The sequence below is a fragment of the Lonchura striata genome, chromosome 1, assembly GCF_046129695.1.
Source record: "Lonchura striata isolate bLonStr1 chromosome 1, bLonStr1.mat, whole genome shotgun sequence".
In the NCBI taxonomy this organism is placed as follows: Eukaryota; Metazoa; Chordata; class Aves; order Passeriformes; family Estrildidae; genus Lonchura; species Lonchura striata.
This window is the reverse complement of record NC_134603.1, coordinates 147,454,430-147,478,052: the sequence shown is the minus strand read 5'-3', so window position 1 is coordinate 147,478,052 and position 23,623 is coordinate 147,454,430. Positions and strand designations below refer to the sequence as shown.

Below are 23,623 nucleotides of genomic sequence, written 5' to 3'. Positions count from 1 at the left end.
CTAATAATTCTCAACTTTAATGTCACATACTGCTTAGAATCATACTTTCCTTTAGAAATAAAGCTGTTAAGAAAGCACTCCTTTCTTGGATGAATGCTGCCTTTCTTTTTTTGTCATTTCTACTTAAAAAAATATTTAGCTCTCAAATAAAACTGAATACAAAGGTTTACAGAACAGAAAGAAAGCCACATTACACTGCAGCTGATGGTGTTTTAAAATGGCAGGTGACATTGTCTTCGTTTTTTTCTTTGTCCACAAAAAGGTGCCTGAAACTTTCTTCATAAAATGATCAAAATACAGGAGTTGACAAAAGACTCTGTCACTTATGCTGGTATGTAAATAGGAATAATTTTAATTCAAATTAAGCAGGTAGCAATGTGCACACACACATATAATGCACCGCTAACACCAGGTAGTGACAGACTTGCTGTGCACAGCCTATTAAAGTCTGTCCCAGCTGAGCATCAAGCCCTTTCCAAGTCTGCCTACCAAAAAGCTGGCCTAATTTTCTTTAGCACTCATATAAAGATGTAAAACCTTCTAAAAACATCTAGTAGGAATAAGATTATTCCAAACCAATCATTCAGAGCTGAGTGATAAGGTATCACTCAGTATGTGAACGATGTCTTAGCTTTCATGTCAGCTTCATTCTTTAGTTACTACTACAAATTAGTTCTCAGCACTTTTCCCCAGTCTTCTCAAGCAGCCTGTACTCCACTGATCTGATCTAGAGTTCAAATTACCAGAGAGCACAATATTTTAACAACATCCTGACACTGGCTTCTTGAAATCAAATTCAAGTGAAACAGAATCACACTAACTATGTATCTGGCAATAGAAATCTCATCCAGTGCTGGAAGCAGAGTGTTGCAGGCATTCGTGCATTTCCAATTACTTTTGTGACCTTAAATGGACAACTATATTAATGTTACCTTTAGGGCTTTCTGAACAGCAGCCTTCTTCAAGCCATCAGGGTTAAATTCTAATGGATTATTCTTTTAAGTCAGGAGAGAATGAACATAGGAAGGGTTAATAAGACATGCAATGAAGCAATTTCACTAGGTTAATTAATTATGACATGACAACATAGGACAAAGCAGGTGAAAACAAATCAACCTAAAAATAACCCCAAAAAACCACATCTATCAAATAAAACAAAACAATGAAGGACCACAACAATAACAGAAAAGTTGGACAAATTTTTTTTTCCTCTTCTCCTCTGGATAATTTTATTCTGTTTTAAAACTAAGATACCCAATTTCCGTCTGCTTGTATTTCTTTGCTCATTTTTTTTACCCTAATAGAGATAATTCACAAAATATTTTTATTTAATGCCTGATGCCCTATGAACTGCCTTCTGAATGATCCCTTTTAGAATTTGTTTGAGCATATTTTCACAAGCCAGAAGTTTCTCTGATGATAAGTCAAGTAATTATGCAAAGGAGCCCTTTTATGGGAGAAATTACAACATCTAATTGATAGGGATTTATATCATTATAAAAGTCAAAGTTCTTTAGAGCCTCTTCAGAAAAGTGATGCAAACACTGCATGCTAACTAGAATGAAGGTCTGCTGCTTCACTCAGTTGAATGAAGACACACAAATACACTAAAAATAGGAATTTAAACTGGCTAAGCAGGACAACACCTCTGACTGCTTTCCATTAAATATGGAAATGTTAGAATTTTATTTTAAGATTAATATATTGTTCTTTAAGTGACAATAGTGTCTAAAAAATTTGCATTAAATTAATAAGAAATCATTTCAGAAAATGAGATTTGGAAATAAAACAGACTTCAAATTAGTATACTTATGGCTGGCTTTTTTCTTTAGGGACACATTTTTGTTTCAAGGAATAATTCTTCTTTAGAAGCTGTAGCTTGTGACAATAAAAAAATTGCATAGTGGCCCTTTAAAATATTCTTGTTTATGAACAGGAACTGGTAATAATGCTTTGCCAAAAGAAATGCCTTTCAGAAATTAAAATCTAAGTGACTAAAATTTGAAGAGATTTAACCTTTATGCAGAAATATTATTTTGCAGATTCTTTTAGGATGTCATATACTCCAGTTGGCCAAAATATTCCAAAGATTCCTGGCATCTCACTTGAAAATTTCTATTTCAGAAGGAACATATAATCCATGACAAAATTACAGAATATTTTGAGTTGGAAGCAACATCAAATCCAACTCTTAAACTTGAGAGAACCCAAAAATAAGTTTGACTACTTTTGTGGGGTATTTTTTTTAATATTATATTTCTTACAATACAATCAAGGATTTGTCCACAGTTATTTATCTGATACATTAGGAACTTAGTATTGTACTTGCAGAACTTCAAAGATGGAGACTGCACATTATCCCTAGTTGAAACTAATTGAAACTAACTATTCCTTATTGAAACTAATTTTTGCTGGAGATTGAAACCATTCTTTCCTGGAGTTTAAGCACCATTCCCTGTTTTCTGACAAAGGCAAAAGTGTCACTTTGTTTGCAGCAATTGTGGATTCTCCATCCCTGGAAATGTTCAAGGCCAAGTTGAATGGGGTTTTTGAGGAACCTGATCTAAGTGTCCCTGCCCATGGCAGAGGGCTTGGAAGGAGATGATCTTTAAGGTCCCTTCCAACCCAAACCCTTCTGTGGTTCCACGATTTATTTCCTAAGGCTGAAGTCCCTTTCTTTGCTAGCCAAGGTTACTGTCTCATCATCAGTGCTGTGCTCCAGACCTTACATTGCTACAGCCAAGATCAGGGCCTTGGTAATGGCCAAGTAGAACAAAAGGATTAGGCCATGCTTCTCACAGGCTGCATTCCTCTTTCCTACATAGAGCACAGTGTTTTCTTTCATGACAATATGACACAGTGTGACTACAAATCTCTTTCTGTAGAAAGATCTCTTTTCAAATCTCTTTCTATTTCCATCCCACATTTATAAGGATGTAATGACTTCCCTCTACAGAGAAGTACCTGATTTATTCAAGTGGCAGCTACAATTCACCAATATTATTTTGAATCTTAAACTGCCACTCAACTTACTGGACTTTTTTTCCTTCCCATTTGCACCTGCATATTCAATACGAATCTTTCCCCTCCTATATTATTATTTCAAGGAATTTTAGAAGTCAAAACTTCTACATAACACATACAAAACACTTGTATGTGCTCATACAACCACTGACTCCTGGATATTGAGCATATCTCAATTCCTCTGGAATCATAGCAAGGATAGGCCAGGAGGGATATCAGCTGGGGCAAATATGTTTTAAGCCAGGCCTCAGGTTTCAAGGGAAGAAGCTGCAGGTTCATGAAGATGGTGGCTGAAAGGCTGGGAGGAAGGAGACTCAGAGGAGAAAAGGGGATACTCAAAAAGGGAATGTCTTGCTTTGCGTGACAAAATAGTCTTGATATGGTTCTGAATGTCTCTGCAGTACAGGAAAAGAGGATGGGTTATCCAAGAAATATACTGAAAATGACACAGTGGCATTCTCCAACAGCCACTGACATTTGCAGTAAATCCTAATAACAAACCCATAAATTACAAAAGTAACAAATTGCCTTGTTATTCAGCCAGCTCCTGATTCAATATGCTTCAGAGAATGACTCATTATTTCTTTTGACTCACTGAGTGTTGCTTGGGGTATCTCTGAGTGCATCCTCACCAGATAACCAGAAGACACTACATTTAAAAGCTCATTTAAAATATGGATAATTTATATATTACACAGACACCAAGACTGTTATGAATTACTGATTATCATAAAACTCATGTCATTTTTGGAAATTTAACTAACACAATTCTTATACCTTAACTTCAGCTAAATCAGATTTAAATGGGTGAACGTCTTGGTGTCACAAACCTAGGTCTGCAGCAGTGAATAAACTATCCAAAAAGGAACAGAGATCACTCAGAATTTTCCTCTCCCCATAGGAAGTGAGCTCCCTTTTCAACACTTCCTCAGTAACTCATGTTACACGTTAGAGACTGAGCTTGCAGGTGTGAATGTTTGTGCAACAGCCCATATTTAAGGATGCCCTGGGAACAAGAGCAGTTCTCGGGCTGCTGGAGCTGTTTTTATCCCTGGGCCACTACAGACCTCTCCTCTCCCCTTGCCTTCAGCCACAATCCTCTCCTCTTGCAGCAAGATCAGCACCCAGGACACTGCAGAGCCAGGCAGCTCCCAGTGCTGCAGAAGGGAATCCAGACCCAGCTTTCTTTGAACAGCTGCTGCTCCACTCTGCCTCACAATCAATTCAGGGATTTGGAATTTTTTTTCTAAATAAATTTCTAAATAAATAAATTTCTAAATAAATGCTCTATTCAGACAACCTATCTTAACACAAAGATCCTAAGATCCATAAAAACCATCAGGCATCAGGGCTGCATCCTTAATCCAGCTTTTTGTTGTTGTTGTTGTTTTTTAATAATAATTACTTTAAATATATATGTGGTATCTGTATAACTAAAAGAAACAGCAACTCTTTAATAGTTTTAATACCAAGATGATGGAACTGTAGGTTATAAATTGTCTATCTCATTCATTACTTTTTAACAAGATTATAGAACGGTTATAAATTTTTAGATACTTTAAAATTAACCTCTACAGAGAAACTAATAGAAAGGATTTTGCTGGGCTTTGGAAAGGTGTTTTAAAATCAAGGGTTATGATGTAGCCAGCCAGTTACAAATTGATCTGCACAATCTTCAAAGACAAACCCATCTCCCTCTGCGAAAAGATACTTATTCTGAACAGATACTCAATTTTTGAAGATACCAAGGCTGAACTTCCAGATTTAAGTGTAAGAAACTCAGAGGCTCATCAGTTTTTAATAGTTTTGTAACATTAAATTCAAGCAAAAAATAGTACTTGGTAGTTCACCCTAGCCTGGATTCTCCCAACTACAGACTAATTTCCAAAAAAGAAAAGGAGCTTGGGAATTTGCAAAACAAGGAGCATCATGGAGTGAGATAGAATTTACAAGGGAATTCATAGTCTGGAAAGCACCAAGAACTGCGCCCATTTTTAAAACAACTTGAACCAGTGTGGAGAGGTTGCAAGTTCTTACAAACATTGAGTGTGTCACCTTTTGAAGAACTATTGGTTGCAATATTTATTATTTTGATTTATTTACAAAAGAAGCCAACAATTAACCAGCATACAGTGTGCTAGTACAGTATTCATTTTATTTCTCAATGAATCAGCAATTTAAGTTAAATGTAAAGAGCTTTCACAATAAACTTATCTTGGGTTTTTATCATAAAAGGTTAATTACTTACCCAATGATATGCTGATCAATGAAATTTAAGTAGCCTTTAAAATGCAATAAAAATAGCACAAAAACAATGCACACTTGTTGAAACCATGCAGGAAAACAAATTGCATGCTCTCATTCCACTAGAGTGAGTGGCTTTAGTAGCACTAATCCACACTCTGGCAGAGAAAAGGTACAATACAAACAATACCAGAGAACTCACAAATAGTGCTCTATAGAGTGAGGTAGTGTTTTCACAAAAGACTAGTCCCGATGCTCTCCTCTCTTTTAAGTATCCACACCCAAAGTTTCCCTCGTAGATACTCTTAGGAAGATGGAAATGGAAGGAGAAAGCAGAGTGATGGGATTGTGGCAGAATGAATGCATAAGCAGCTTTACTACACAGAAAAGTTAAGGAAAATAGTCAAAGGATTCCAGAGAAAACAGCAGGTAACAAAAAGTAAATATTTGTCATTACAAATAGTTTCATCTATTAAATGACTTTCTGTAGCACAGCAAGGTGGAATGCTTTTTGAATTTTATTTTGTTATTAATTACTCAACTATATTATTAACCCACTTTCCAGGCTCACTCTTGGTAGCTCAGATTTATATGGCAGATCCAACTAATGTTTACTAACTTAGACACCAGTGTTCTACACCATTTCTATTTCTTTTCCAGCTCAATCATCCCACAACTATGATGCAAAAGAAAGGCCTCTGTTGTGGTAACTCAACACTACAGCTTGAACAAAACAAGGTTATAGGCATGACCTAAAATGTACAGTGATAAGCATTCACTTAAGGCAATTTTCAAGGTCATAAAAGGTAATTATTCATGTAGAAAACATTTCACTGTAACATTAAAGTGGTGCACAAAAGTCTTCAAACTATTAATAAAAGTCAGTGTAATTTTAACCATTCTCTTTGAATTCTCTCTTCTCCATAAATACAAGAAATCCAAGAGATTAATTTGCTATTTCTCTACATAACCCCTACCACTGAACTTGAGCAAAACATAAGAAACCAACAAATGTCATGTTTAGTCTTGTAAATGTTGCTCCATATTAGAATCCTATGGCTATTAAAAAGCTCTATTTACTACAATTAACTGCAGTTCTTGTAGAAGCTCCATGACATTGTCTTTCTGGCATGTACAGGAACATTTTCAGTTCTGCATAAAAAAAGTATTCCCGTGGCATTTCCCCCGTTTGACAAAACTGTGAAGCCTTTAGGTCTCTGGTTTTGGAAAATTTGATTTAACACAATATCATATTATTATTTTGTAGTAAAGTTGTACAACAATTATTCCACGTTACTTTCTATTATATTCTTTACAACACTGGAAAGAAAATGACTTGAAGTTAAATATTGAGTCGTTTGTTGCAACTGCTTTTGTGGGCTGGTAGAGGAAGAAAAGAGTAAGAGGATTAAACAGGTCCCACACTATGACCATCATTCTCAGCCCACCCAGGCAATTCTTTACTGTAGACAGAATATCAAATGCAGCAATAGGAAATTCAGAATGCTGTTCCCAAATTTCCTAACTGGTCTGCTTTGTGCAAAGAACTCCCCCTTTCTGTGCCCTAGAATTTAGAGATCTACTGATTAAATGAACTGAAATTAAAATCCTGTCTGCAAAAATAGGTAGAACTTGAGACCTGCAACCTCATCTTCCCAAAATAAGGAGACAATGTTAGAGAATGTTTGTTTAAAAGGAAAAAATTTAATTTATGATAGCCTCAGAGTACTTGCTGGAGAATGTAACATAGAGAATCAGAGCTATGTGGAAAAGACTGGAATTGGTGTATCAGAGAAATTTACACCATTTATTTTAAGTAAGAGGCTTTAGTGTGTTTTACCAGACATTAACTTTGTAGCTATTTCAGTAAAATTCAGTAGTTGAACAAGAAGACATATGAATTGGTTCAATTGAATCTAGTACATAAAACATATGGCAGACAGACTTTTTCTATCTGTTGCAGTTCTCTGAAACTGATGCTAAACACACCATAATTCTATTCTGTTCTGTTCCTGCTTACTCTATACTGTAGCAATTCTTTTTTTTTTTTTATGCTAAGTTTCAGGTTTTGCCCAAATTCAATATACAGTGAGGTTAAAAAGGAAATGTGAGGATCTATTCCAAATGAGTCTTTTTAGCTTTTAAAATAGCCTAGAGATACTACCTCCAACCTCTGCTCTATAAACCCTGGAACAGACATGAAATCACTAGTCAGTCATGTAAATTGTTTGGGCTATTAAGGTTTCATTTTTTACCTCTCTAATTTAACTTAATTTTAACTTGAATTTCAGCAGACAAATCTGAAAAATGCATGCAAAAAATCCAAAGCTTGAAAACCGTATTCTCTAATTAATGTTTTAGTTGTCACTTCCAGAACTTCTAATCTAATAGCAATACTGTAAACCAGCAAACTCAGTTAAGTTTCACCTATCTCTTTGTGGTAGAGTTAACCTTATTACTGCTATCAGTTACAACCAGAACAGTACTTTACTAACCTGAAATAAACTCTAAAACAAGTTATTTCACAGTCCAATAGGATAAATCCATAGAGAGAGAGAACATGATTTATTTCTATGTTTTGCACAAGCAAATAACCCACCCTGCAAAAAACAATCTGATAGAAATCTCCTACAAGTATTCTGGTACTGTAACATCAACTGCACAGTACTGATTTCATGGTGAGAACTTCAGTACCTTCAAATCTCCAGCAATACCCTAAGCCAAAGCAAGCAAGTTAACCTGAACTTAAGGAAGTGGGTTTCTTTCCCAGTTAGTTCCTTAAAATTCCTCATGCTAGTCCCATACCATTTAGGGAAAACATCATGTAATAAAAACATGCAGCCTTTCAAGTCCAGGAAAGGAGCATTCTTTAAAGAAAAACCACACTGATTAAAGAATAATGTTTTATTAAATATATAGCTAAATACTATGCTACTAAAAAAGTGGACCTTACATTACAAGTCTTGAAAGGAGAGGAATTATAGAGAAGGTGGCACAATGTGTGTTAGTAAAGCAGTGTGTCACACTACCAAGCAAGACATGCTGGGAGTACCCAAGAGGCTCTGTGACAAAAGGGCATCCATGAGAACATAACTTACAGGCAGATTTCTTGCTGAGTCCAAATACAGAATAAGCAATGCAGATGAAAGCCCATCATTAGCTTGGTCTTTATCAGCTCTAATGCTTGTTAGCACCTACAACAAAAACACACTGTAAGCCCTTCTGGAAACCAAGTATTACTATTTCTATCCCATTTCTGGGGAAAAAAAAAAAAACACCAAAAAAACCCCAAAACAAACAAACAAACAAAACCAAAAACAAACCACCAAAAAACACAAAAAAACCCAAAACAAAACAAACAAAAAAAACCAACAACAACAACAAAAAAACCCCAAAACCAAAAAACTGTCTCCCAAAAAGCAAACATTCATAAATTAAGAGCCTGAAACATAGTAAGTATATTTTCAAGACTCATACAGATATTTCAAAACCATTTGCATGGCAACTTGCACCCATTTCCTACTTATTGTTTTTAGATTGGACAGATTGTAGTATCATATCCACCTTTATCTCCCAGACATTCTCAAACACTAAGAGAAGAGAACCACAAAAGCATATGGAAATCTCATTTAAACCATTGACACTTATGGCTGCTTTGAGATTTCTAAAGACAGAGAGCTTCAACTAAAGCTACAAGTTTCTCCAAATTCACAGCAGATAGAAAACCGGCTAAATACTTAACAAACAAAAAAGTCACAACAAAATCACCCCAAAACAATTAAGATTAGAATGAAAGTAATGTGTTCCTTTAATACCTTGTCTAGATTGTCAGCAGTTGGCATCAATGTGAGCCATTCCAGTTTTAAATGCAACTTTCCTTTGGACACTTCATCTAAAGTAAACCACTGAAAATAAAGCAAAGTAATGTGAAATAAGCTGGCAAACAAATATATGATTGCAATTGGTTCTTCAGGACATTTAGGAAGCACTAAAGTCTGTTAAGAATCTCTCAGAGGTGAATTCCACATAACCTGAAAGATCTGATCCATTATGTCATGTTTTGCATAAAGTATTACAACACAAAATGATAAAACCACCCAGACAAACCTCTACATTATATGATAAAAGCATATTTAAAACACCAAGAAAATTCCTAAAGTTCTGTAGAGATGTTCTGGGAAAACAAACCCGGCAAAATGTTCCTATAGAATCTCTTTTACATATAGGACAAAAATTAAGTCTGCCCAGCAATTAACTATTCTCTTGCAAAAAAATCTTCTCACCAAATATCTAAGTTACTATTTTTTGCATTTGCATAGGAATAACCTTAAAACTCCAAGACCAACAAAGAATGTAATTATTTTTCAGATTTCACCAGTTTACATATCTCTGAAACCACTGTACTGATCAACAGGACATCTGTTTCTACAGCATTAGGGTTATTCATGCACATACAGGAATTATGCACAAGAAAAAAATAATCCAAGAGCAGCTACATGTACAACATATGGGCCTTGTTAAACCAAAACCTACTGAACTTGATTACCTCATCTAGAAGACGCTCCTTTTCAACTTCAATTAAATCAATCATCAAACTAGAAAAATGGAGAAAAAGAAGCAGTATTTTAGCCAAGAAACAAAAGATCTAGCACAGAACTCAAGCACCACTCTGTGCTTGCTGAGTATCCACCACTGAGATCAAAAGAGCAGAATACTATTCTTTTAGCACCTAAGAACAGAAGGAGCAGGGAATGAAATGGCTGAGCAAAGATGAGTGCAGGGTAATAGAAAAATGCCTACACTATAGAGGCCACAAGGGCAACTGGCACAATATAACTCACATATACATGACCAAACTCTCAAAACAGAGCACATCCAAAGACCCACTGCAATAGCACCTGGACATATGCTATGAACAAATTCATGTTTGCAGTGTTTGGGAGAGTTCTAGTTCATACAAGCTAAAAATGTAGCAGGGAATGAATCTGATAAAAATTAAGCAGAGTAGACACCTGCATGCCAGCACATGAACATTTGTCTGGCTTTTTATTTTATTAGTACTGATGTACACATTATCTCACTTCCTCCCACCGTCACTTCAGTGTAAGACTAGGGAAGTGCAAAGAAAAAGAAGTCTTTTCCTGCTTTTCTACTTCTTTATTTTAATGAGAAGTAGGTATTGCTGCTCCTGTTAAAAGAGAAGGAGCTGGAAAGGTAAGGGAGCTCTACTCTCTATGGAAAGCAATAATGAGAAGTTCCAAAACTCTGCAAGAAATAAAGGTGACAAATTACTGGAGAAAGAAGCTGCCTAAACTCCTGAAATGTTTATGAGTAAACACCTATGGCCTATGGAGTCAAAGAGTGAGTCATGTCTGTAAAAGCATTACGCTAAAATTTTTTTCTTTAATCAAATAGTTAAGATCAGCACTTAAGAGGAAAAACAAACTGAAGACAGTCATTTAGTAACTATGAAGATGAAAAAGATATAGAGTTATAAAACTATATTAACTTTGCCTGAAGAAAGAATTAAGACTTAGTACTAGCTTACAAACATTAAAAAGCTAGGGCATAATTCTGGGTACCCACAATATTCATCTGTTTTTTTCAGAAAAGATGTAAACATATAAACATGTATCTATACACGCAAGCATATTTGCATATAAATGTATTTATATACATAAAGTAGTTAGCTACCAAGATAATTAATTTATAAATACAATTAGATAGCAGAACAACTGCAATAAAATAAAAATAATAATTGAAGAAAAATTCTCTTTCCAACACCTACAAACATATTCTCCATAACATTTACCTTCCCAGGAAGTCATCTTTATCTGGATCTTCATCAAAGAGCTCAATCTCTAGCTCCTGTCCTGGATGTTCATACACTAAAGCCTGGAATTTCAGTGAGAGGGCATTATCAGTAAAACTGATCAGCTTGGTTAAATGGCATAACAGTAAAACACTGAGCTGCAGTACCTTTGTACAACAAAATACATTAGTTAAGCAAATGCTTTAAAAAATTACAATTTAATGAGTAGAGCACTTTTGAGAGCTTTTCAGATAAAATTTGTCAATGTTGGCTCGAAAAGCCCAGACTACTTTTTCAGAATTCCTGATAGTCAGTCTAAACAAAAAAAAAAAAAAGGAAGAACTTCTGTTTTGTTACAGAATTTTGGGCTTCTAGAATGAGATATCAAGAAGCTTCTTAAGCACACCCCCAAAATAACCTCTCTTTAACAAAAGATAGAAGATATTTCTTCTTTTGTTTCTTCTGCAAAGAAGAAGATACAACAAGGTATTTTTATTGGTTATACCTCATAAACTTCATTCCATTTTGGATTGAGATTTTCTTTGATGACCTTGCTTTGGAATATTTGGTTGCCTACACGGATGATTCCATAAGGATCTGACTTTCCTTTGACAATCCCTTTTAGGTAAGTATCTTTCCCCTCTAAGTCCTGAGCTTCAATGAAGTGTATCCTTAGAACACCCTGAAAAAGGAAAAGATGAGTTTGCATAGTAATCCGAAAGCTTCCATGTCATCACAATTTACACAAAGATGTTTTATCATTTCCACTGCCATTTCCTTAACGTGTTTTGGACATACTGTAAATAGAAGATATCAGTGATGATCCACACACTCAACAGACCTAGCACTCAAGAGACTCCTGAAAAGAAAAACTCTCATCAGCCATCAGAAACATGCCAGTTACATCAAGAAATACCAGGTTTCTGGAAGTGAGTAGCAAAAAATAGCAACAACTGTTTAGTGAAGCACACTAATAGTAATTTTCCATGGTAATATAAAACAGATGCTACTTTTTTTTTTTTTTACTCTATACAGTTAAACTAGATTGTAGCAATCTAGTGATTGTAAAAGTAATATGTTTAAGACTGCAACAAATAATAAATAAATCTTTAATGGTGTTCTTTTGAAACATTAACTTCACTGAAACTGTTTATAAATTAAATCAGTTATTATCAGTGATTGAATTCACAGCAACTTGTACCAGTGCAGTAACTGTATTTCAAAATTTCTCCAGATTAGAAGAAACTAAATGCCCAATTATTACTGTTACCAGAAACCTGCTTACCTTTGGTATAGGAAACCGCAGCTGAGCAATCTGCACTTCACTGACGAGGGGGACTGTAATTCTGTTTGGAAGGACCAAGTAGTTGGATATGATATCCAGTATTATTGTATCTGATAAGCCACTGTTGGAGAAAAGAATCCTCAGTTACTTAAAAAAAATATTCATTTTGCTGCTTAACAACCTAAATGGAGAAAAATTTGCCTTTCTGGGAGAGCAGAAGACACACCGGGTTTGTAAACTTAAAATAAAGAATTCTTGCCTAAATGGCCACCAGGTGGAAGCAGATGACACTGAACAGCAGAAACCACAGAGATTAATATAAAGTTCCCATTTCCCTGCCACAGCCAAATTTCTCCCTCACTCTTGCCTTTTAAAACCAGCCTGGGTAAAAGGCTATTGCATAAGTGCTCTTGCCTCTAATGCATATAACCAAGCACATGGTAACTGTTTAATTACTTTTGTACTTCAGTAATTATTTACTTTTCCTTGCAAGTTTGGCTACCCATTCCTGTATTGTTATGAAACCACTTGTCCTCTTGAGCTGGGAGGACCATCACTTAAACCACAGACACAAAGAACACAAGCTCATGGCTGAGTAAAACATAGCCTAGGGAAGCAAAACTGGTTTTGTTCAGTGAAAAGGGAGTGGCAGTGCAACCACACTGGTAATGAATCATATAAAACCCAACCCCACACCCCTCCACAAACACAGAGAAGAGAACAATTTCCTAAGCTACAAGGTCACCCAGCTCAGGTCTGAACTGACAACAAATCGTTGTCAGACCAACAGCAATGATTCCACACACTGCCTACACAGGCAGAAGGCAGAACATGGAACACAAGTGCCCAGGACACCCCAGGAGGATTTACAAAGGTTCAGAGAGGTCATCACAACAGTACTTGAGATCCTCTGAACTGCAGAGGTACGTTCTCACTAAAGCTGGTGGAGCTGCAGTTTCTCCTCCTAAATACACTCCACGATTCCCTTTTTACAGTCTTTGTGAAATCAAGATGCAAATAATGTTTGATTACTTTGAACATTTTTTGGATGAAGCACTTGTGTGTGAGCCTTGTGATGTTTTCTAAGACTGAATATGAAGCTGGGAGTAGCTCTGACCCAGGAGCTAGCATGTAAAACCACAAAAGCTGCTGTGAAACATGATGTGTTACAGTTTCATTTGGAAAGAAAATGTAGTCGTGAGCAATTAACATTATGCTAGAGATGGGCAACAGAACAAACCCATTAAATACAATCTGGCTCACTAGAAATGCACAGTGATGTTCATGCCAGAGATTTGCAACCTGAAGAGCCTGCAACCCCTTGGCTGCCCACTTCCACTGTAAATCCAGGTAACTACAACACATGATGGAACATGGCTGATTTGTAATGGTACTCAGAGCAACAGGAACAGAAGGAGCTCAAGGCTGCATCAAAATCAATGGACAGGTCTGTGCAGGCTTCTGGTTAGAAAGAAAAAACAGTGGATAATGTTAAGATACTGCTCAGAGGAAAAAAGTTTCCTCTCTGCTTCTGAGTTAATTCACATGTGCCCTAAAGAGTCTTCCTTCCCCTCCCTTTCATGCAGAGCTTTTCCAATCACATTTACAGAGGTTTTCATTCTATGTGAACCCTAGAAATTCAGTTTCAGTAAATCTTAAGACAAATACTACAAGATAATCATGTTATCTGAAGAGTAGCTTCACTTAGCTATCATTTTAACATATTGCTCTTCAAATTTTCAAGTTTCATCACGCCAAACATCTAGCTTTCAGTTTTATATGCTCAAGTCTCTGAAATGAGCCAAGAAAATAGAAATCATTATTTTGTTAAGAGGTGACAAAAAATTGAAGATAAACATCTCAATGAGTCATAACATTAAAAGGAAAAGAAAAACCAAACCCAAGCTGAAGTGATGGTAACTACAAGCAACAATTACACTTTTCAAAATACAAGTCTAATGACAAAACTCTAGTATAGAGATAAAGTAAGCTTCTTTGTTCCTGCTTTTGTTAGTGTCCCTGCTTGGCAAGAAGAGAAAGCTCTGCCTTTATGCTCAATCCCTTAAGAACAGATAACTAATGGAGAAAATCAACTGACAGAAAGCAAAGGAGCAGTGCAAGGAAAGCAATAGTATCAGAGCTGCCTTGAAAGAAAGGCTGCCCTATCTTCCTTAAAATCAGACTTTATGTGATCACAGGCATAAATAAACCTGCTCTGGACTAGAGAAAGACTGACTAATGTTCAAAGAGCTACAGCAAATCTCCTTAAGTAAAAGAAAGAAACACAGCCCAAGCACTGAGAGAACTGACAATCCTTTATGCCAGAACCAAACCCCAACTCTGGTTCCAGAGGTCAGTATCATAATTTTCTCCCAACATTACTACTTGAATTTCATAAAAACACCTGAGAAAAATAAGGCAGCATTAATGAAATTTCACCAAGTTTTACATGGAGAAACTGGACTCCTAGAAGGTAGCAGATACCCTAAATTTAAATATAGTGATCTGGAAAGGAAGACTGAAGACTGTATGCAACTAACTAATGAATTAAATTAATTTTATAACAACAAAATGCTTTCAAGCTGTTTAAATCTCATCTATATCAGCTGGGGTGTTCCTGGATGCAAAGTATTCTTCATGAATACAAGGCAAAAATTACAATCTTTTGCATTTTTTGTTATCTAAAGTCTGATCTATGGAAAACGGAGACAAAATGCTGCAAGCAACAGAGAAAGATGCATTAATATAAATCCTTTGTTGATGCATCATTAAAAAACAGCTTCCTAAGATCATAAAACTTTAGTCAATGATTCTACATACAATTATTTTTTCAGTTCAAAAAGTGAAAGAAGTGTGCAATGTTTCATATAGTTTATTAAACTGTCTTCAAAAACTCAATTTCATTGCAGAAAAATAATTGTTAGTTGCCTACTCTTTTGTGTTGCTCTCTACTTAGCTCTACTTAATTTTTATCAGCTGTGTATTTTTCCTATGCTATCTTTATTCATACTGCACAGACTGCATTTCTGACTGCATTGAGTGTTTTGACTATATCTCAAGCAACTCCAACACTTTCCCAACATCCACATCCCCTCCTGAAATCACCTGAGTATTCTCACAGCCTGGCTCCTGCTCACACGGAGATTTTAATTCCACCTCTCCACAAGCTATACTAATGATGGAATATGAATTACTTGTGTGTCCTTCTCCTTGTGGAGTCATACAGGAAAAGCAATGAAAAAAATGTTAACAGCTGACAGGGAAGCTTCCAGCAGCTAATGCTGAAATTCAATTAGCAGAAGACATTTGCAAACAGTAGAAATAAGCACTTTAGTGTGCAGCCAACAGCCACAGGACTATAAAGGTACCTGTGGTGGCACCAATCTCTTGTTCATCATTGTTTATAACAACTACAATATGTCAAGTTGTCAGACCAAAATACACAACTTATCTATACAGATAAGAAAAACAAATACAGCACTAAAGAAACCTCTTGGCAAGGCAGAGCATGAGTCACCCCAGTTACAGTTACTATAGAAACTATACCACGTCTAGATGGCACTGGTTTGTGCATATGTGGCCAAGTTTGGTTGCTCTGGAAACCATAAACTTGAGATATTTAGTGAGACTTTGTTTACATCTGAGGTTTTGTGTTTGCAGTCAGGCAAATATGTAGCAGGATGTGAGTCTCAGGAGCCAGTAAAGTTAAGTACTAAATGTAAATTTAGTCATGTTAAACCAAAAAGGGGAATTATTACTCAGCAGCTGTATTTTGGAAGCCATTTTCTCTCACTCATCAAGAAAACCTCTTTCCTCAGAGGCAGCCTAAGCAGACTTGAAACATGAGCAATTCTTGGAGCCATTAACCTACTTAATGCAAGTTCTAATTTCAAACTGTTCAGCTGGGATTCCATGCAGTGGCTTCACGTGTCTGAGGCAAGCAAAACCCACTTCAGTCATGCAATTTATTTCTAGGGATTAATTTAATACCTAAATTCAAACTCCTGTTTTGAAACAATAAAAAAATAATTCTGGAGTCAGCCAACTCTTGAGAGTGTGGGATCTAATAAAAGGGATAGTCACAAAATCCAGATCTGCCATTATCTCCTTTGCCATTGTCTCCATATTAAAAAGCCCCAAGGTAACTATTAAAACCTGATAAATATGAATATATTAATGGATTTAACTTTATCAGGTTTATAATGACTGAAAGCAGCCTGGCTTGCACCTCTCTTGATGCTTTTTAATTTGGGATTTTATCATGTGGTATTAGGAAAAGCTCTAAATAAGCTAAGCTATTTTATACCTATATACAGTCAATTTTTTTGCTACTCCACTTATCTTCACATAATAAACTGAAAGCTTTAAAAGTAAACACTTGACAATATTAGAAGCTGTATTTAATTTGAATAATCTTAAGGTATTTCTAATGGCCTTTAAATAGAGATGGACTGGCATACAAAGCCAAGAACCCAGATATCATGAACCCACTGGCATGAAAGGAAGGCTCTGTCTTTCTGCTGTCACACGAGATGGCAAATAGGAAATTCACAAGATTCTGGAAAGGCTGAGAACACTAAAAGAAGTACATTACAAATTGTATTTTCAAAGTATTTTTCACAAGACCCACTACATATATTTTTGGCATACTTTGACTTGTGGTGAAATCACTACCTTCTGCAAATTGAGCAATTTCATGTAATTCTATATTAAGAGAGAACTGCTCAGTCATATAACCTAGAAACTATTCAATTGATGATCTTGAGATTCTCTGGGCTTTATTGGGCTGCAGATATATCAAGCACTGTTTTAGGTATACTCACTTCAGTCCTGGAACATCCAAAAGATTGGTCAGTCCAGTCCAGTTAATTTCCAAAAGCTGTAAAATGCAGAGAAAAGGGGGGGGGGGGGAAGGACAGAAAAAAAAATACAGAAAAGCAGCTTAGAATTTGTAACACTGAATAAATAAACACAAAGAAATAAACACAATTGTTACAGATTTTGATCCATGGAGAATTAACCAGTTTCCAGGATATTCTTAAACAAAACAACCCTCTTCCATTCTTAAGAATTTTTAGAAACAATTTTTAAAAGTTATAAAAAGTTTCACCATTCTCTTATCCACTCTTCCACCATTCATATAAATATACACAAAAACACAGGATCTCCTCTGTACAACCCATAAAGAATTATGAAATGAAGAAATATTTCTGGAGTCACAATAGACCTGTTAGAGATGAACAGTCATTAACATGAATTTGCAAATTATAATAAACTGGCAAAGAATCCCACATGAGACCAGGAAAATAAGAGATCTAGAAGACAGAGGCAACAGAAAGCATGAAGAATTGGGATTAAGAAGGTGGCAGGAAGATGTGATAACAGCTTGCAAACATGAGAGGCTGTTTTCAAGGCACAAGTTCATTCTATTACTGATAAAGAAAAAGGTATCAACAGGATTAAGTATCAAAGTGAGAAAAATCCTCAGAAATAATTAAAAGGGATAACTCATTGCTAGGTCATGTATACTTTCTTCACTGAAAATCTTTGCAGAATATTATGCTGCACAAAGGTACCTATTCTGTTTCAAGATTCTGGTATTAGAAACTAAGATAAAAACATCCTTTTTGATCCCATAATATTCTAATTCTAGATAACAAAACCAACAGATCTGAATTCCCATAGTTCTCTATTCACTGAATGATTTCAATTAACTTCACAGAAGTTAACAGAGTATTTAAGCAAGAAATAAATCCAAATCCATCCAGTTACCACAATGTTTCCAAATCCAACTCACCTAATCTAACTGCATGACAAAAGGATTTTGATATTCCTCAGTTAAGAAACTAATTGTGGTGGTTCATCTAAATGCTAAAACAAAACAACAAACCTCTACAAGAACAAATGTACATTTTCACAACAGACAAGAATCATCCGACCTTCACTTTATTTTTTAAGAATAGCATGTACCATTCTTTTACAAAGGATCTATTAATAGTTTAATTAGTGATTTCCTTTGCAAATATTTCCAGTAAAGATAAAACATAATAGATTAACTCATATAAGGAGCACTATTACTTCATATACTTTTGTAATGGTGAAAATATTTCAACAATGTTACCTATGAACAATGTTACCAGGCCTACCCGTAACAAATAATTAAGCATGGAAAAAGAGAATCATTATCCTTTCAATGAAAAAAGTAAGATGTAATAACCAGATATTCCAGAACAAAAGGCAACACACATCACGGGACCTACTGTGAGAATCTACATGAGCACCATGCCCTTGCCACAAACAGGGCTCAGACTACCCTGGGCATCATGAAGATAATTTAGGAACTGGAGCAGGGTGTCATGAGAGATGCCCAATACCTTCATTATTTTTGTGGCCCTGCACTGGACTTATTCCAGCATGTCCCTGTCTCGAATTTGAAAATTAATTGTACAAAATTTTAGTATATTTTCTCAAATTTCCTCCTCATCTTAAATCTGGAAAAAAAAAAAAGTAAAGAAATAAATAATTGAACCAGGATGGAAAGTCCAACTTAGTCTGAAAAATTTCAGTTTTATATTACTTCCTCAATCATGCAAACCCACAGATGTTTAAGTAATATAGCAAACAAGTAGCTTGGTAGTAGCTGATAAGACTAACCACAAATTGAGTATTCAGACTAATTCTCTTGTTCTAATCACAAGTTTTGACTGTACATTATGAGATGCTTTAAAAATCTATGCCGTCTACCTAGCTTCTAGAAGAAGTCATTTTATACTGTTTTAAGACAAAGAACCCAGTTTATTATATTATTTATTTTTTCTTTATTCACAGGCAAAATAGAAGCAAATGGACACCATAAATACCTTCCAAAAGTGGTCCCTATCCTGAGGTGCTCATACCTGCATCCTGTATTTAACAGTTTTACATAACGATTTCAGATTAAATAGCAAATGAGGAAAGATTTGCATTTCCTTTGGTTTTCATATTTTGTTCAGTGTACTGCATACAGCAATTAACACAGTAAGTCCTGTGTTGTCTCCTAAACAGACTTCACTGAATAAATGCATTGAGCAACACAATGCATGTTGAAATTCAACATTGAGAAACATCTCCTGCACTGGACTGAAACATTTATCACAGTGGTTTCTGTATTAACTGCCAGAGCCCAAAAGAAAACCAAGAACAACTGAAGAGATGGTACTGAGAAGTGACACTTTGCACTGACATGACTAAAAAGCATTTCAAAAGGTTGCAACACAGCCTATAAAATAACAACACCGGGCCTACAGTACAACCTCACTGTCAATAATTTGATTATTACACATCTCTGCTAAAAAACAAGCCTACCCATTCATTTCATCATCAGTCCTTAAAGCATGACACATGGAAAAACAATGACACAAAAAACCTGAGATGTTTGCTACTAAGAGTGGTCATTTAGACAAGAAATACATATAATATCAGAAATTCTCTTCATCCACCTAATGTACAGGAATAAAGAAAAAGACCAATTTCAGAATTGTTAAAAACAAATTCTCTTCCATTAGAAGCTGAAGTTCAGAAGTTAAAAAACATTACTACAGCTAAGAACTTTACAGGGTTATTAAAAAATCTTTGCAAATAAATCTTAAACCATGAAATGTTTTGGAAGGAATATGAACCTTCAAACTCCTGGCATAATCAAGCTTTCACTGGCTTTAAAGGTAAATTCCCCTGTCAGATAAAGTTTGTTGCATTTGCCCACCTCAGAGATTCCTTCCCAGTTTTATCAGAAGCACCAAGCAGTAACACACACTCTAATCTTAGTCTACAGGTATTAGGGAGAATTGTTTCTTTTGTTTTCTTCTTTTCTGGTTCTTTTAGTGTTCTATCCCCTCTAAATTCACCCCACATTTCCTTTCAATGAAGTTGTTTCAAGTCTGCACTTAATTTCCAAACTTAATCAGACCAGCAATAAACAGACACACTGTTTGCACCTCAGGAAGAGTTTTCCAAAAGGCAACTCAGAAAAAAAAAATCCTTATACCTGCAGAAGTATAGAAATAACAGAGATAGCAGATACACTCACAACAGAGGGAGAAGAAAGGAGGCAAAGAATTTCTTCATAAGCAGAAGGGAACCCCCAGCCACAGTCCAGCAAAATAAGGGATTTTCATTCTGTACTTTGGGCACTGCCATGCCATGACTTCCTGGAGAAGAACAGGATCCCCTAACATGTGGTTCTGACAGAAGTTACAGCAATGTTGCTATCAGACCTAACTGAAGAGTCCTACGGAGAAAAAGGAAGCAAGCAAAGAACTCCCAGCTGATGAATCTTTTATAAAGCACCAAACCTAAAAACTTTCCATATTTAAAAACTAGCTTAACAATATGATTTCCTCTTCTGTCACCATTCTAAACAATGCATAATTCTTTTAGTTTAGCTAAATTCAGAGAATGCCAGCTGGTTCTCTGCAGCAGAACTAACAGAAAAATTTTCCAGAACATTGAAAAACTGCGTGCAGAATTTGTAACTAAATGAAATTCTGTCAGAAGCCAGAAATGATGGTGTCTTTCCACAACACACTGCAACTGAGAGAGGTGATGTGCCTTGCAGACTCTACCAACCAGCTCACTGGACAAAGGCAGGATTCCAGACACCAGTTACACTTTCCAATGAAGTAGTCTGTGTGTCTTGTTACTCAAACCTCTTACAGTTCTTCCTCTGTTCAGAAAAGCAAAAACAAAATTCGTTATCTGCTTGAAAGCCAAGAAATACACATCTTACCAAAGCTCTATACTGAGAACTAATGCAACACATACTGTGGAAGAGGTTAAAAATCACATTAAAAAATAAACGCCAATAAGAAAAGATAGGCTAAAAACTAATGAGCATCTCTATACATATTCGGTGTTCTCAAGACCCTAGAAACCTTTACAAAGGGAAAAATACGTGCTGTAATGTAGAATACACAGGGCCATAAATAAAGTTCACAGAAGTACAAAAAGCAGCCTCTGAACACTGCCAACCTTGTGGCTTGATTTGGCTGCCATAAACAATACTAATTCTCAGTAGAGAAGCCACAGCATGTTTTAAAATGCTGATTAACAACTTCCTGCTAAACAAGTTATGGAAGTGCCAAGACTTTTGTAGGAAAACTTAAGATCTCCTACAGGCCAGGAGGATACAATTCCATGGGATAAGGTGTGATTATTCCCAGGAGTGTATTACAAGGAGGAGACTAACATGCCCTCCTCCCTCTACTGTTACTCATGAATGGCCATATAGAAACACGGTACAATCTGTTTGTTAGCAGAGCAAAGCCCATCACCACCTACAACGCTGAAGTGCTGGCATTGTTGTAATAATTTAATATGTAACATTACCCAGTGTATCCCCCAGGAAATACACAATAAATCCAATCTCTCAAACAACACTACAGTGAGTAGGAGCTGTAGTATTCCCACTGGTTGCTATGGGAAACACAGCATAGCTCTGCACAGAAATGGTGTTTAAAAGTTTTTCACTAGTAACTCTCTGAAGATTTCAATAAGACAACTGCTAAAGAGGTTAAGATGTATACTTGAGGGGGTAGAAGACACAACAGGCAAGTGAGCTGAAGTGACCAGAAGCAGGATCACAGTTGACTTTGCACAAATCCAGTGCACCTGCTGTGCTCTATAGTGTCAACTACTCACAGCTTCATTCAAGCCAATTCCCTCCATCTCCTCTACTCCTTCCTATCCTTCTACCAGACTGCATTTTGGTTCACACCAGTCTTGACACTCTTTTGACTTTAGTGAGCTGGCAACTAAATTACATCTAGGACAGGAAACTGGGCATTTCTTATGGTGCTTAATATCGTGCCAGCCAGCTTCCTCCAGCAGCTAAGTTTCAAAACTGGTGTAAGAGTGACAACAGCATTGAATGAAAAGATAAATGGGAAAAAAAGAATAAGGTACTGTGGAAACATCAACTGTGATGGCCCTTAAAGCATCCCATAAGCTACCAAAATCTAAAATCACTGAGAAAAAATGTAAGTTGCAGCGAATTTTGAGTAGCAGTGCAAACCATTCACTTCAAAAGCAACAAGACTAATTCTTAACAAACATTATTTTAACAGTAGCTGTGCATCAGTGTGGGAACTCAAAATGTCTCTCAGACATTTTTAGAGGTTCCAGGCCTTGGTCAGAAGCATTCTAGACCCTGGCAGACAGCTGAAAAACAACTGTGATTTTGAGTTTGAGCCATGGAATGAATTACCAACTTTGGAGGTGGAACGAGCAGTCACAAAAGGTTAGATAGTATAGTAAAAGTAGTTACAAAGTAGAGGGGAATTTTTTTTAGTATTGTACAGGGGGGTTTTAGCACATGTACAGGGGGGTTTTCACTTTGTACATGGGGGTCAGAAGTTCTAAGATGGAGGAAAGTGGGCTGAACCCATCCTTCTTCCTTCTTCTTCCTTACCTCCATGTTCTTGGTGATGTTGGCACTCACAGATTGGTTTAGAGTAGAAAAACACTTGGCAACGTAGGTAGTAGGTATTGGGGAATAATTGTAAACATGTTATACGTAATATATCTTATAAAAGATAGCAGCAACCCTGGGCGGGAAGAGAGACGAAGAAGACAGCAGATAGAGAGGATGTCAGGGTGTGTGTGTGCCTCTACCCAGGCCGCTGATCAAACAGCTGCAGTCCAAGAACATAATCTGTTAGATAACTAGCAATAAACTGCCTTGAGACCGAACAGCTAAGCCTGCGGAGTTTTTCTTTGGAAGCACGGGTTGGAGGAGGAATTTCACCACCACATGTGGCCCCAAAACAAGGCTGGGGTTCTCACACATCAGCATTTATCCAGGTGTTCCACAAACCTGGCAGTCCCATATGTACTAGATGTATTCTATACATTCTATATAACCACTTTGTTTATTTCCAGTTATTTCACTGAGACTCATTATGGCTGCAAGCACTCCTTTTTGAGTCTAATTTTCACCATGACTTGTAATTCTGAAAGTCCCATCCAGCCAGTTTTCCAAATTCAGACAATATTAAATTAAACTGATACAAAAATGAATCAAAACTACAGTACAGAACCAGTCTGTAAAGTGAGTTGAAGGAGAACAGTACTCAAGTCAGCAAGTGGAAGGCAAAATTGTGAATCTGAAAATAAGAGCTTTGGAAGAACTGCCCATTTTTCCTGGAAGCTATCCTGTTTTCCAGCCATTGTTCTTTTTGGAACACTAGTATGTGTTTGTCTTATTGGGAGGGTTTTGGCTTTTA

General features: G+C 36.2%; 1 protein-coding gene across 5 annotated transcripts in view; it reads right to left on the bottom strand.

Moving 5' to 3' along the window:
* Positions 1 to 23,623, bottom strand: part of ESYT2 (extended synaptotagmin 2) — a 79,174-nt gene that overhangs the window by 12,416 nt on the left and 43,135 nt on the right. For 2 of the 5 annotated variants that reach the window (XM_021526535.3, XM_021526540.3), the window contains exons 7-15: positions 17,189 to 17,244; positions 12,366 to 12,486; positions 11,586 to 11,762; positions 11,081 to 11,163; positions 9,815 to 9,863; positions 9,084 to 9,173; positions 8,367 to 8,462; positions 5,471 to 5,572; positions 933 to 995 (exon numbers count right to left, since the gene is read on the bottom strand). In XM_021526535.3, the coding sequence (XP_021382210.1) occupies positions 933 to 995; positions 5,471 to 5,572; positions 8,367 to 8,462; positions 9,084 to 9,173; positions 9,815 to 9,863; positions 11,081 to 11,163; positions 11,586 to 11,762; positions 12,366 to 12,486; positions 17,189 to 17,244 (837 nt within the window). The remainder of the gene's footprint in view (positions 1 to 932; positions 996 to 5,470; positions 5,573 to 8,366; positions 8,463 to 9,083; positions 9,174 to 9,814; positions 9,864 to 11,080; positions 11,164 to 11,585; positions 11,763 to 12,365; positions 12,487 to 17,188; positions 17,245 to 23,623) is intronic. The other 3 variants (XM_021526537.3, XM_021526538.3, XM_021526539.3) reach the window with 3 other exon arrangements.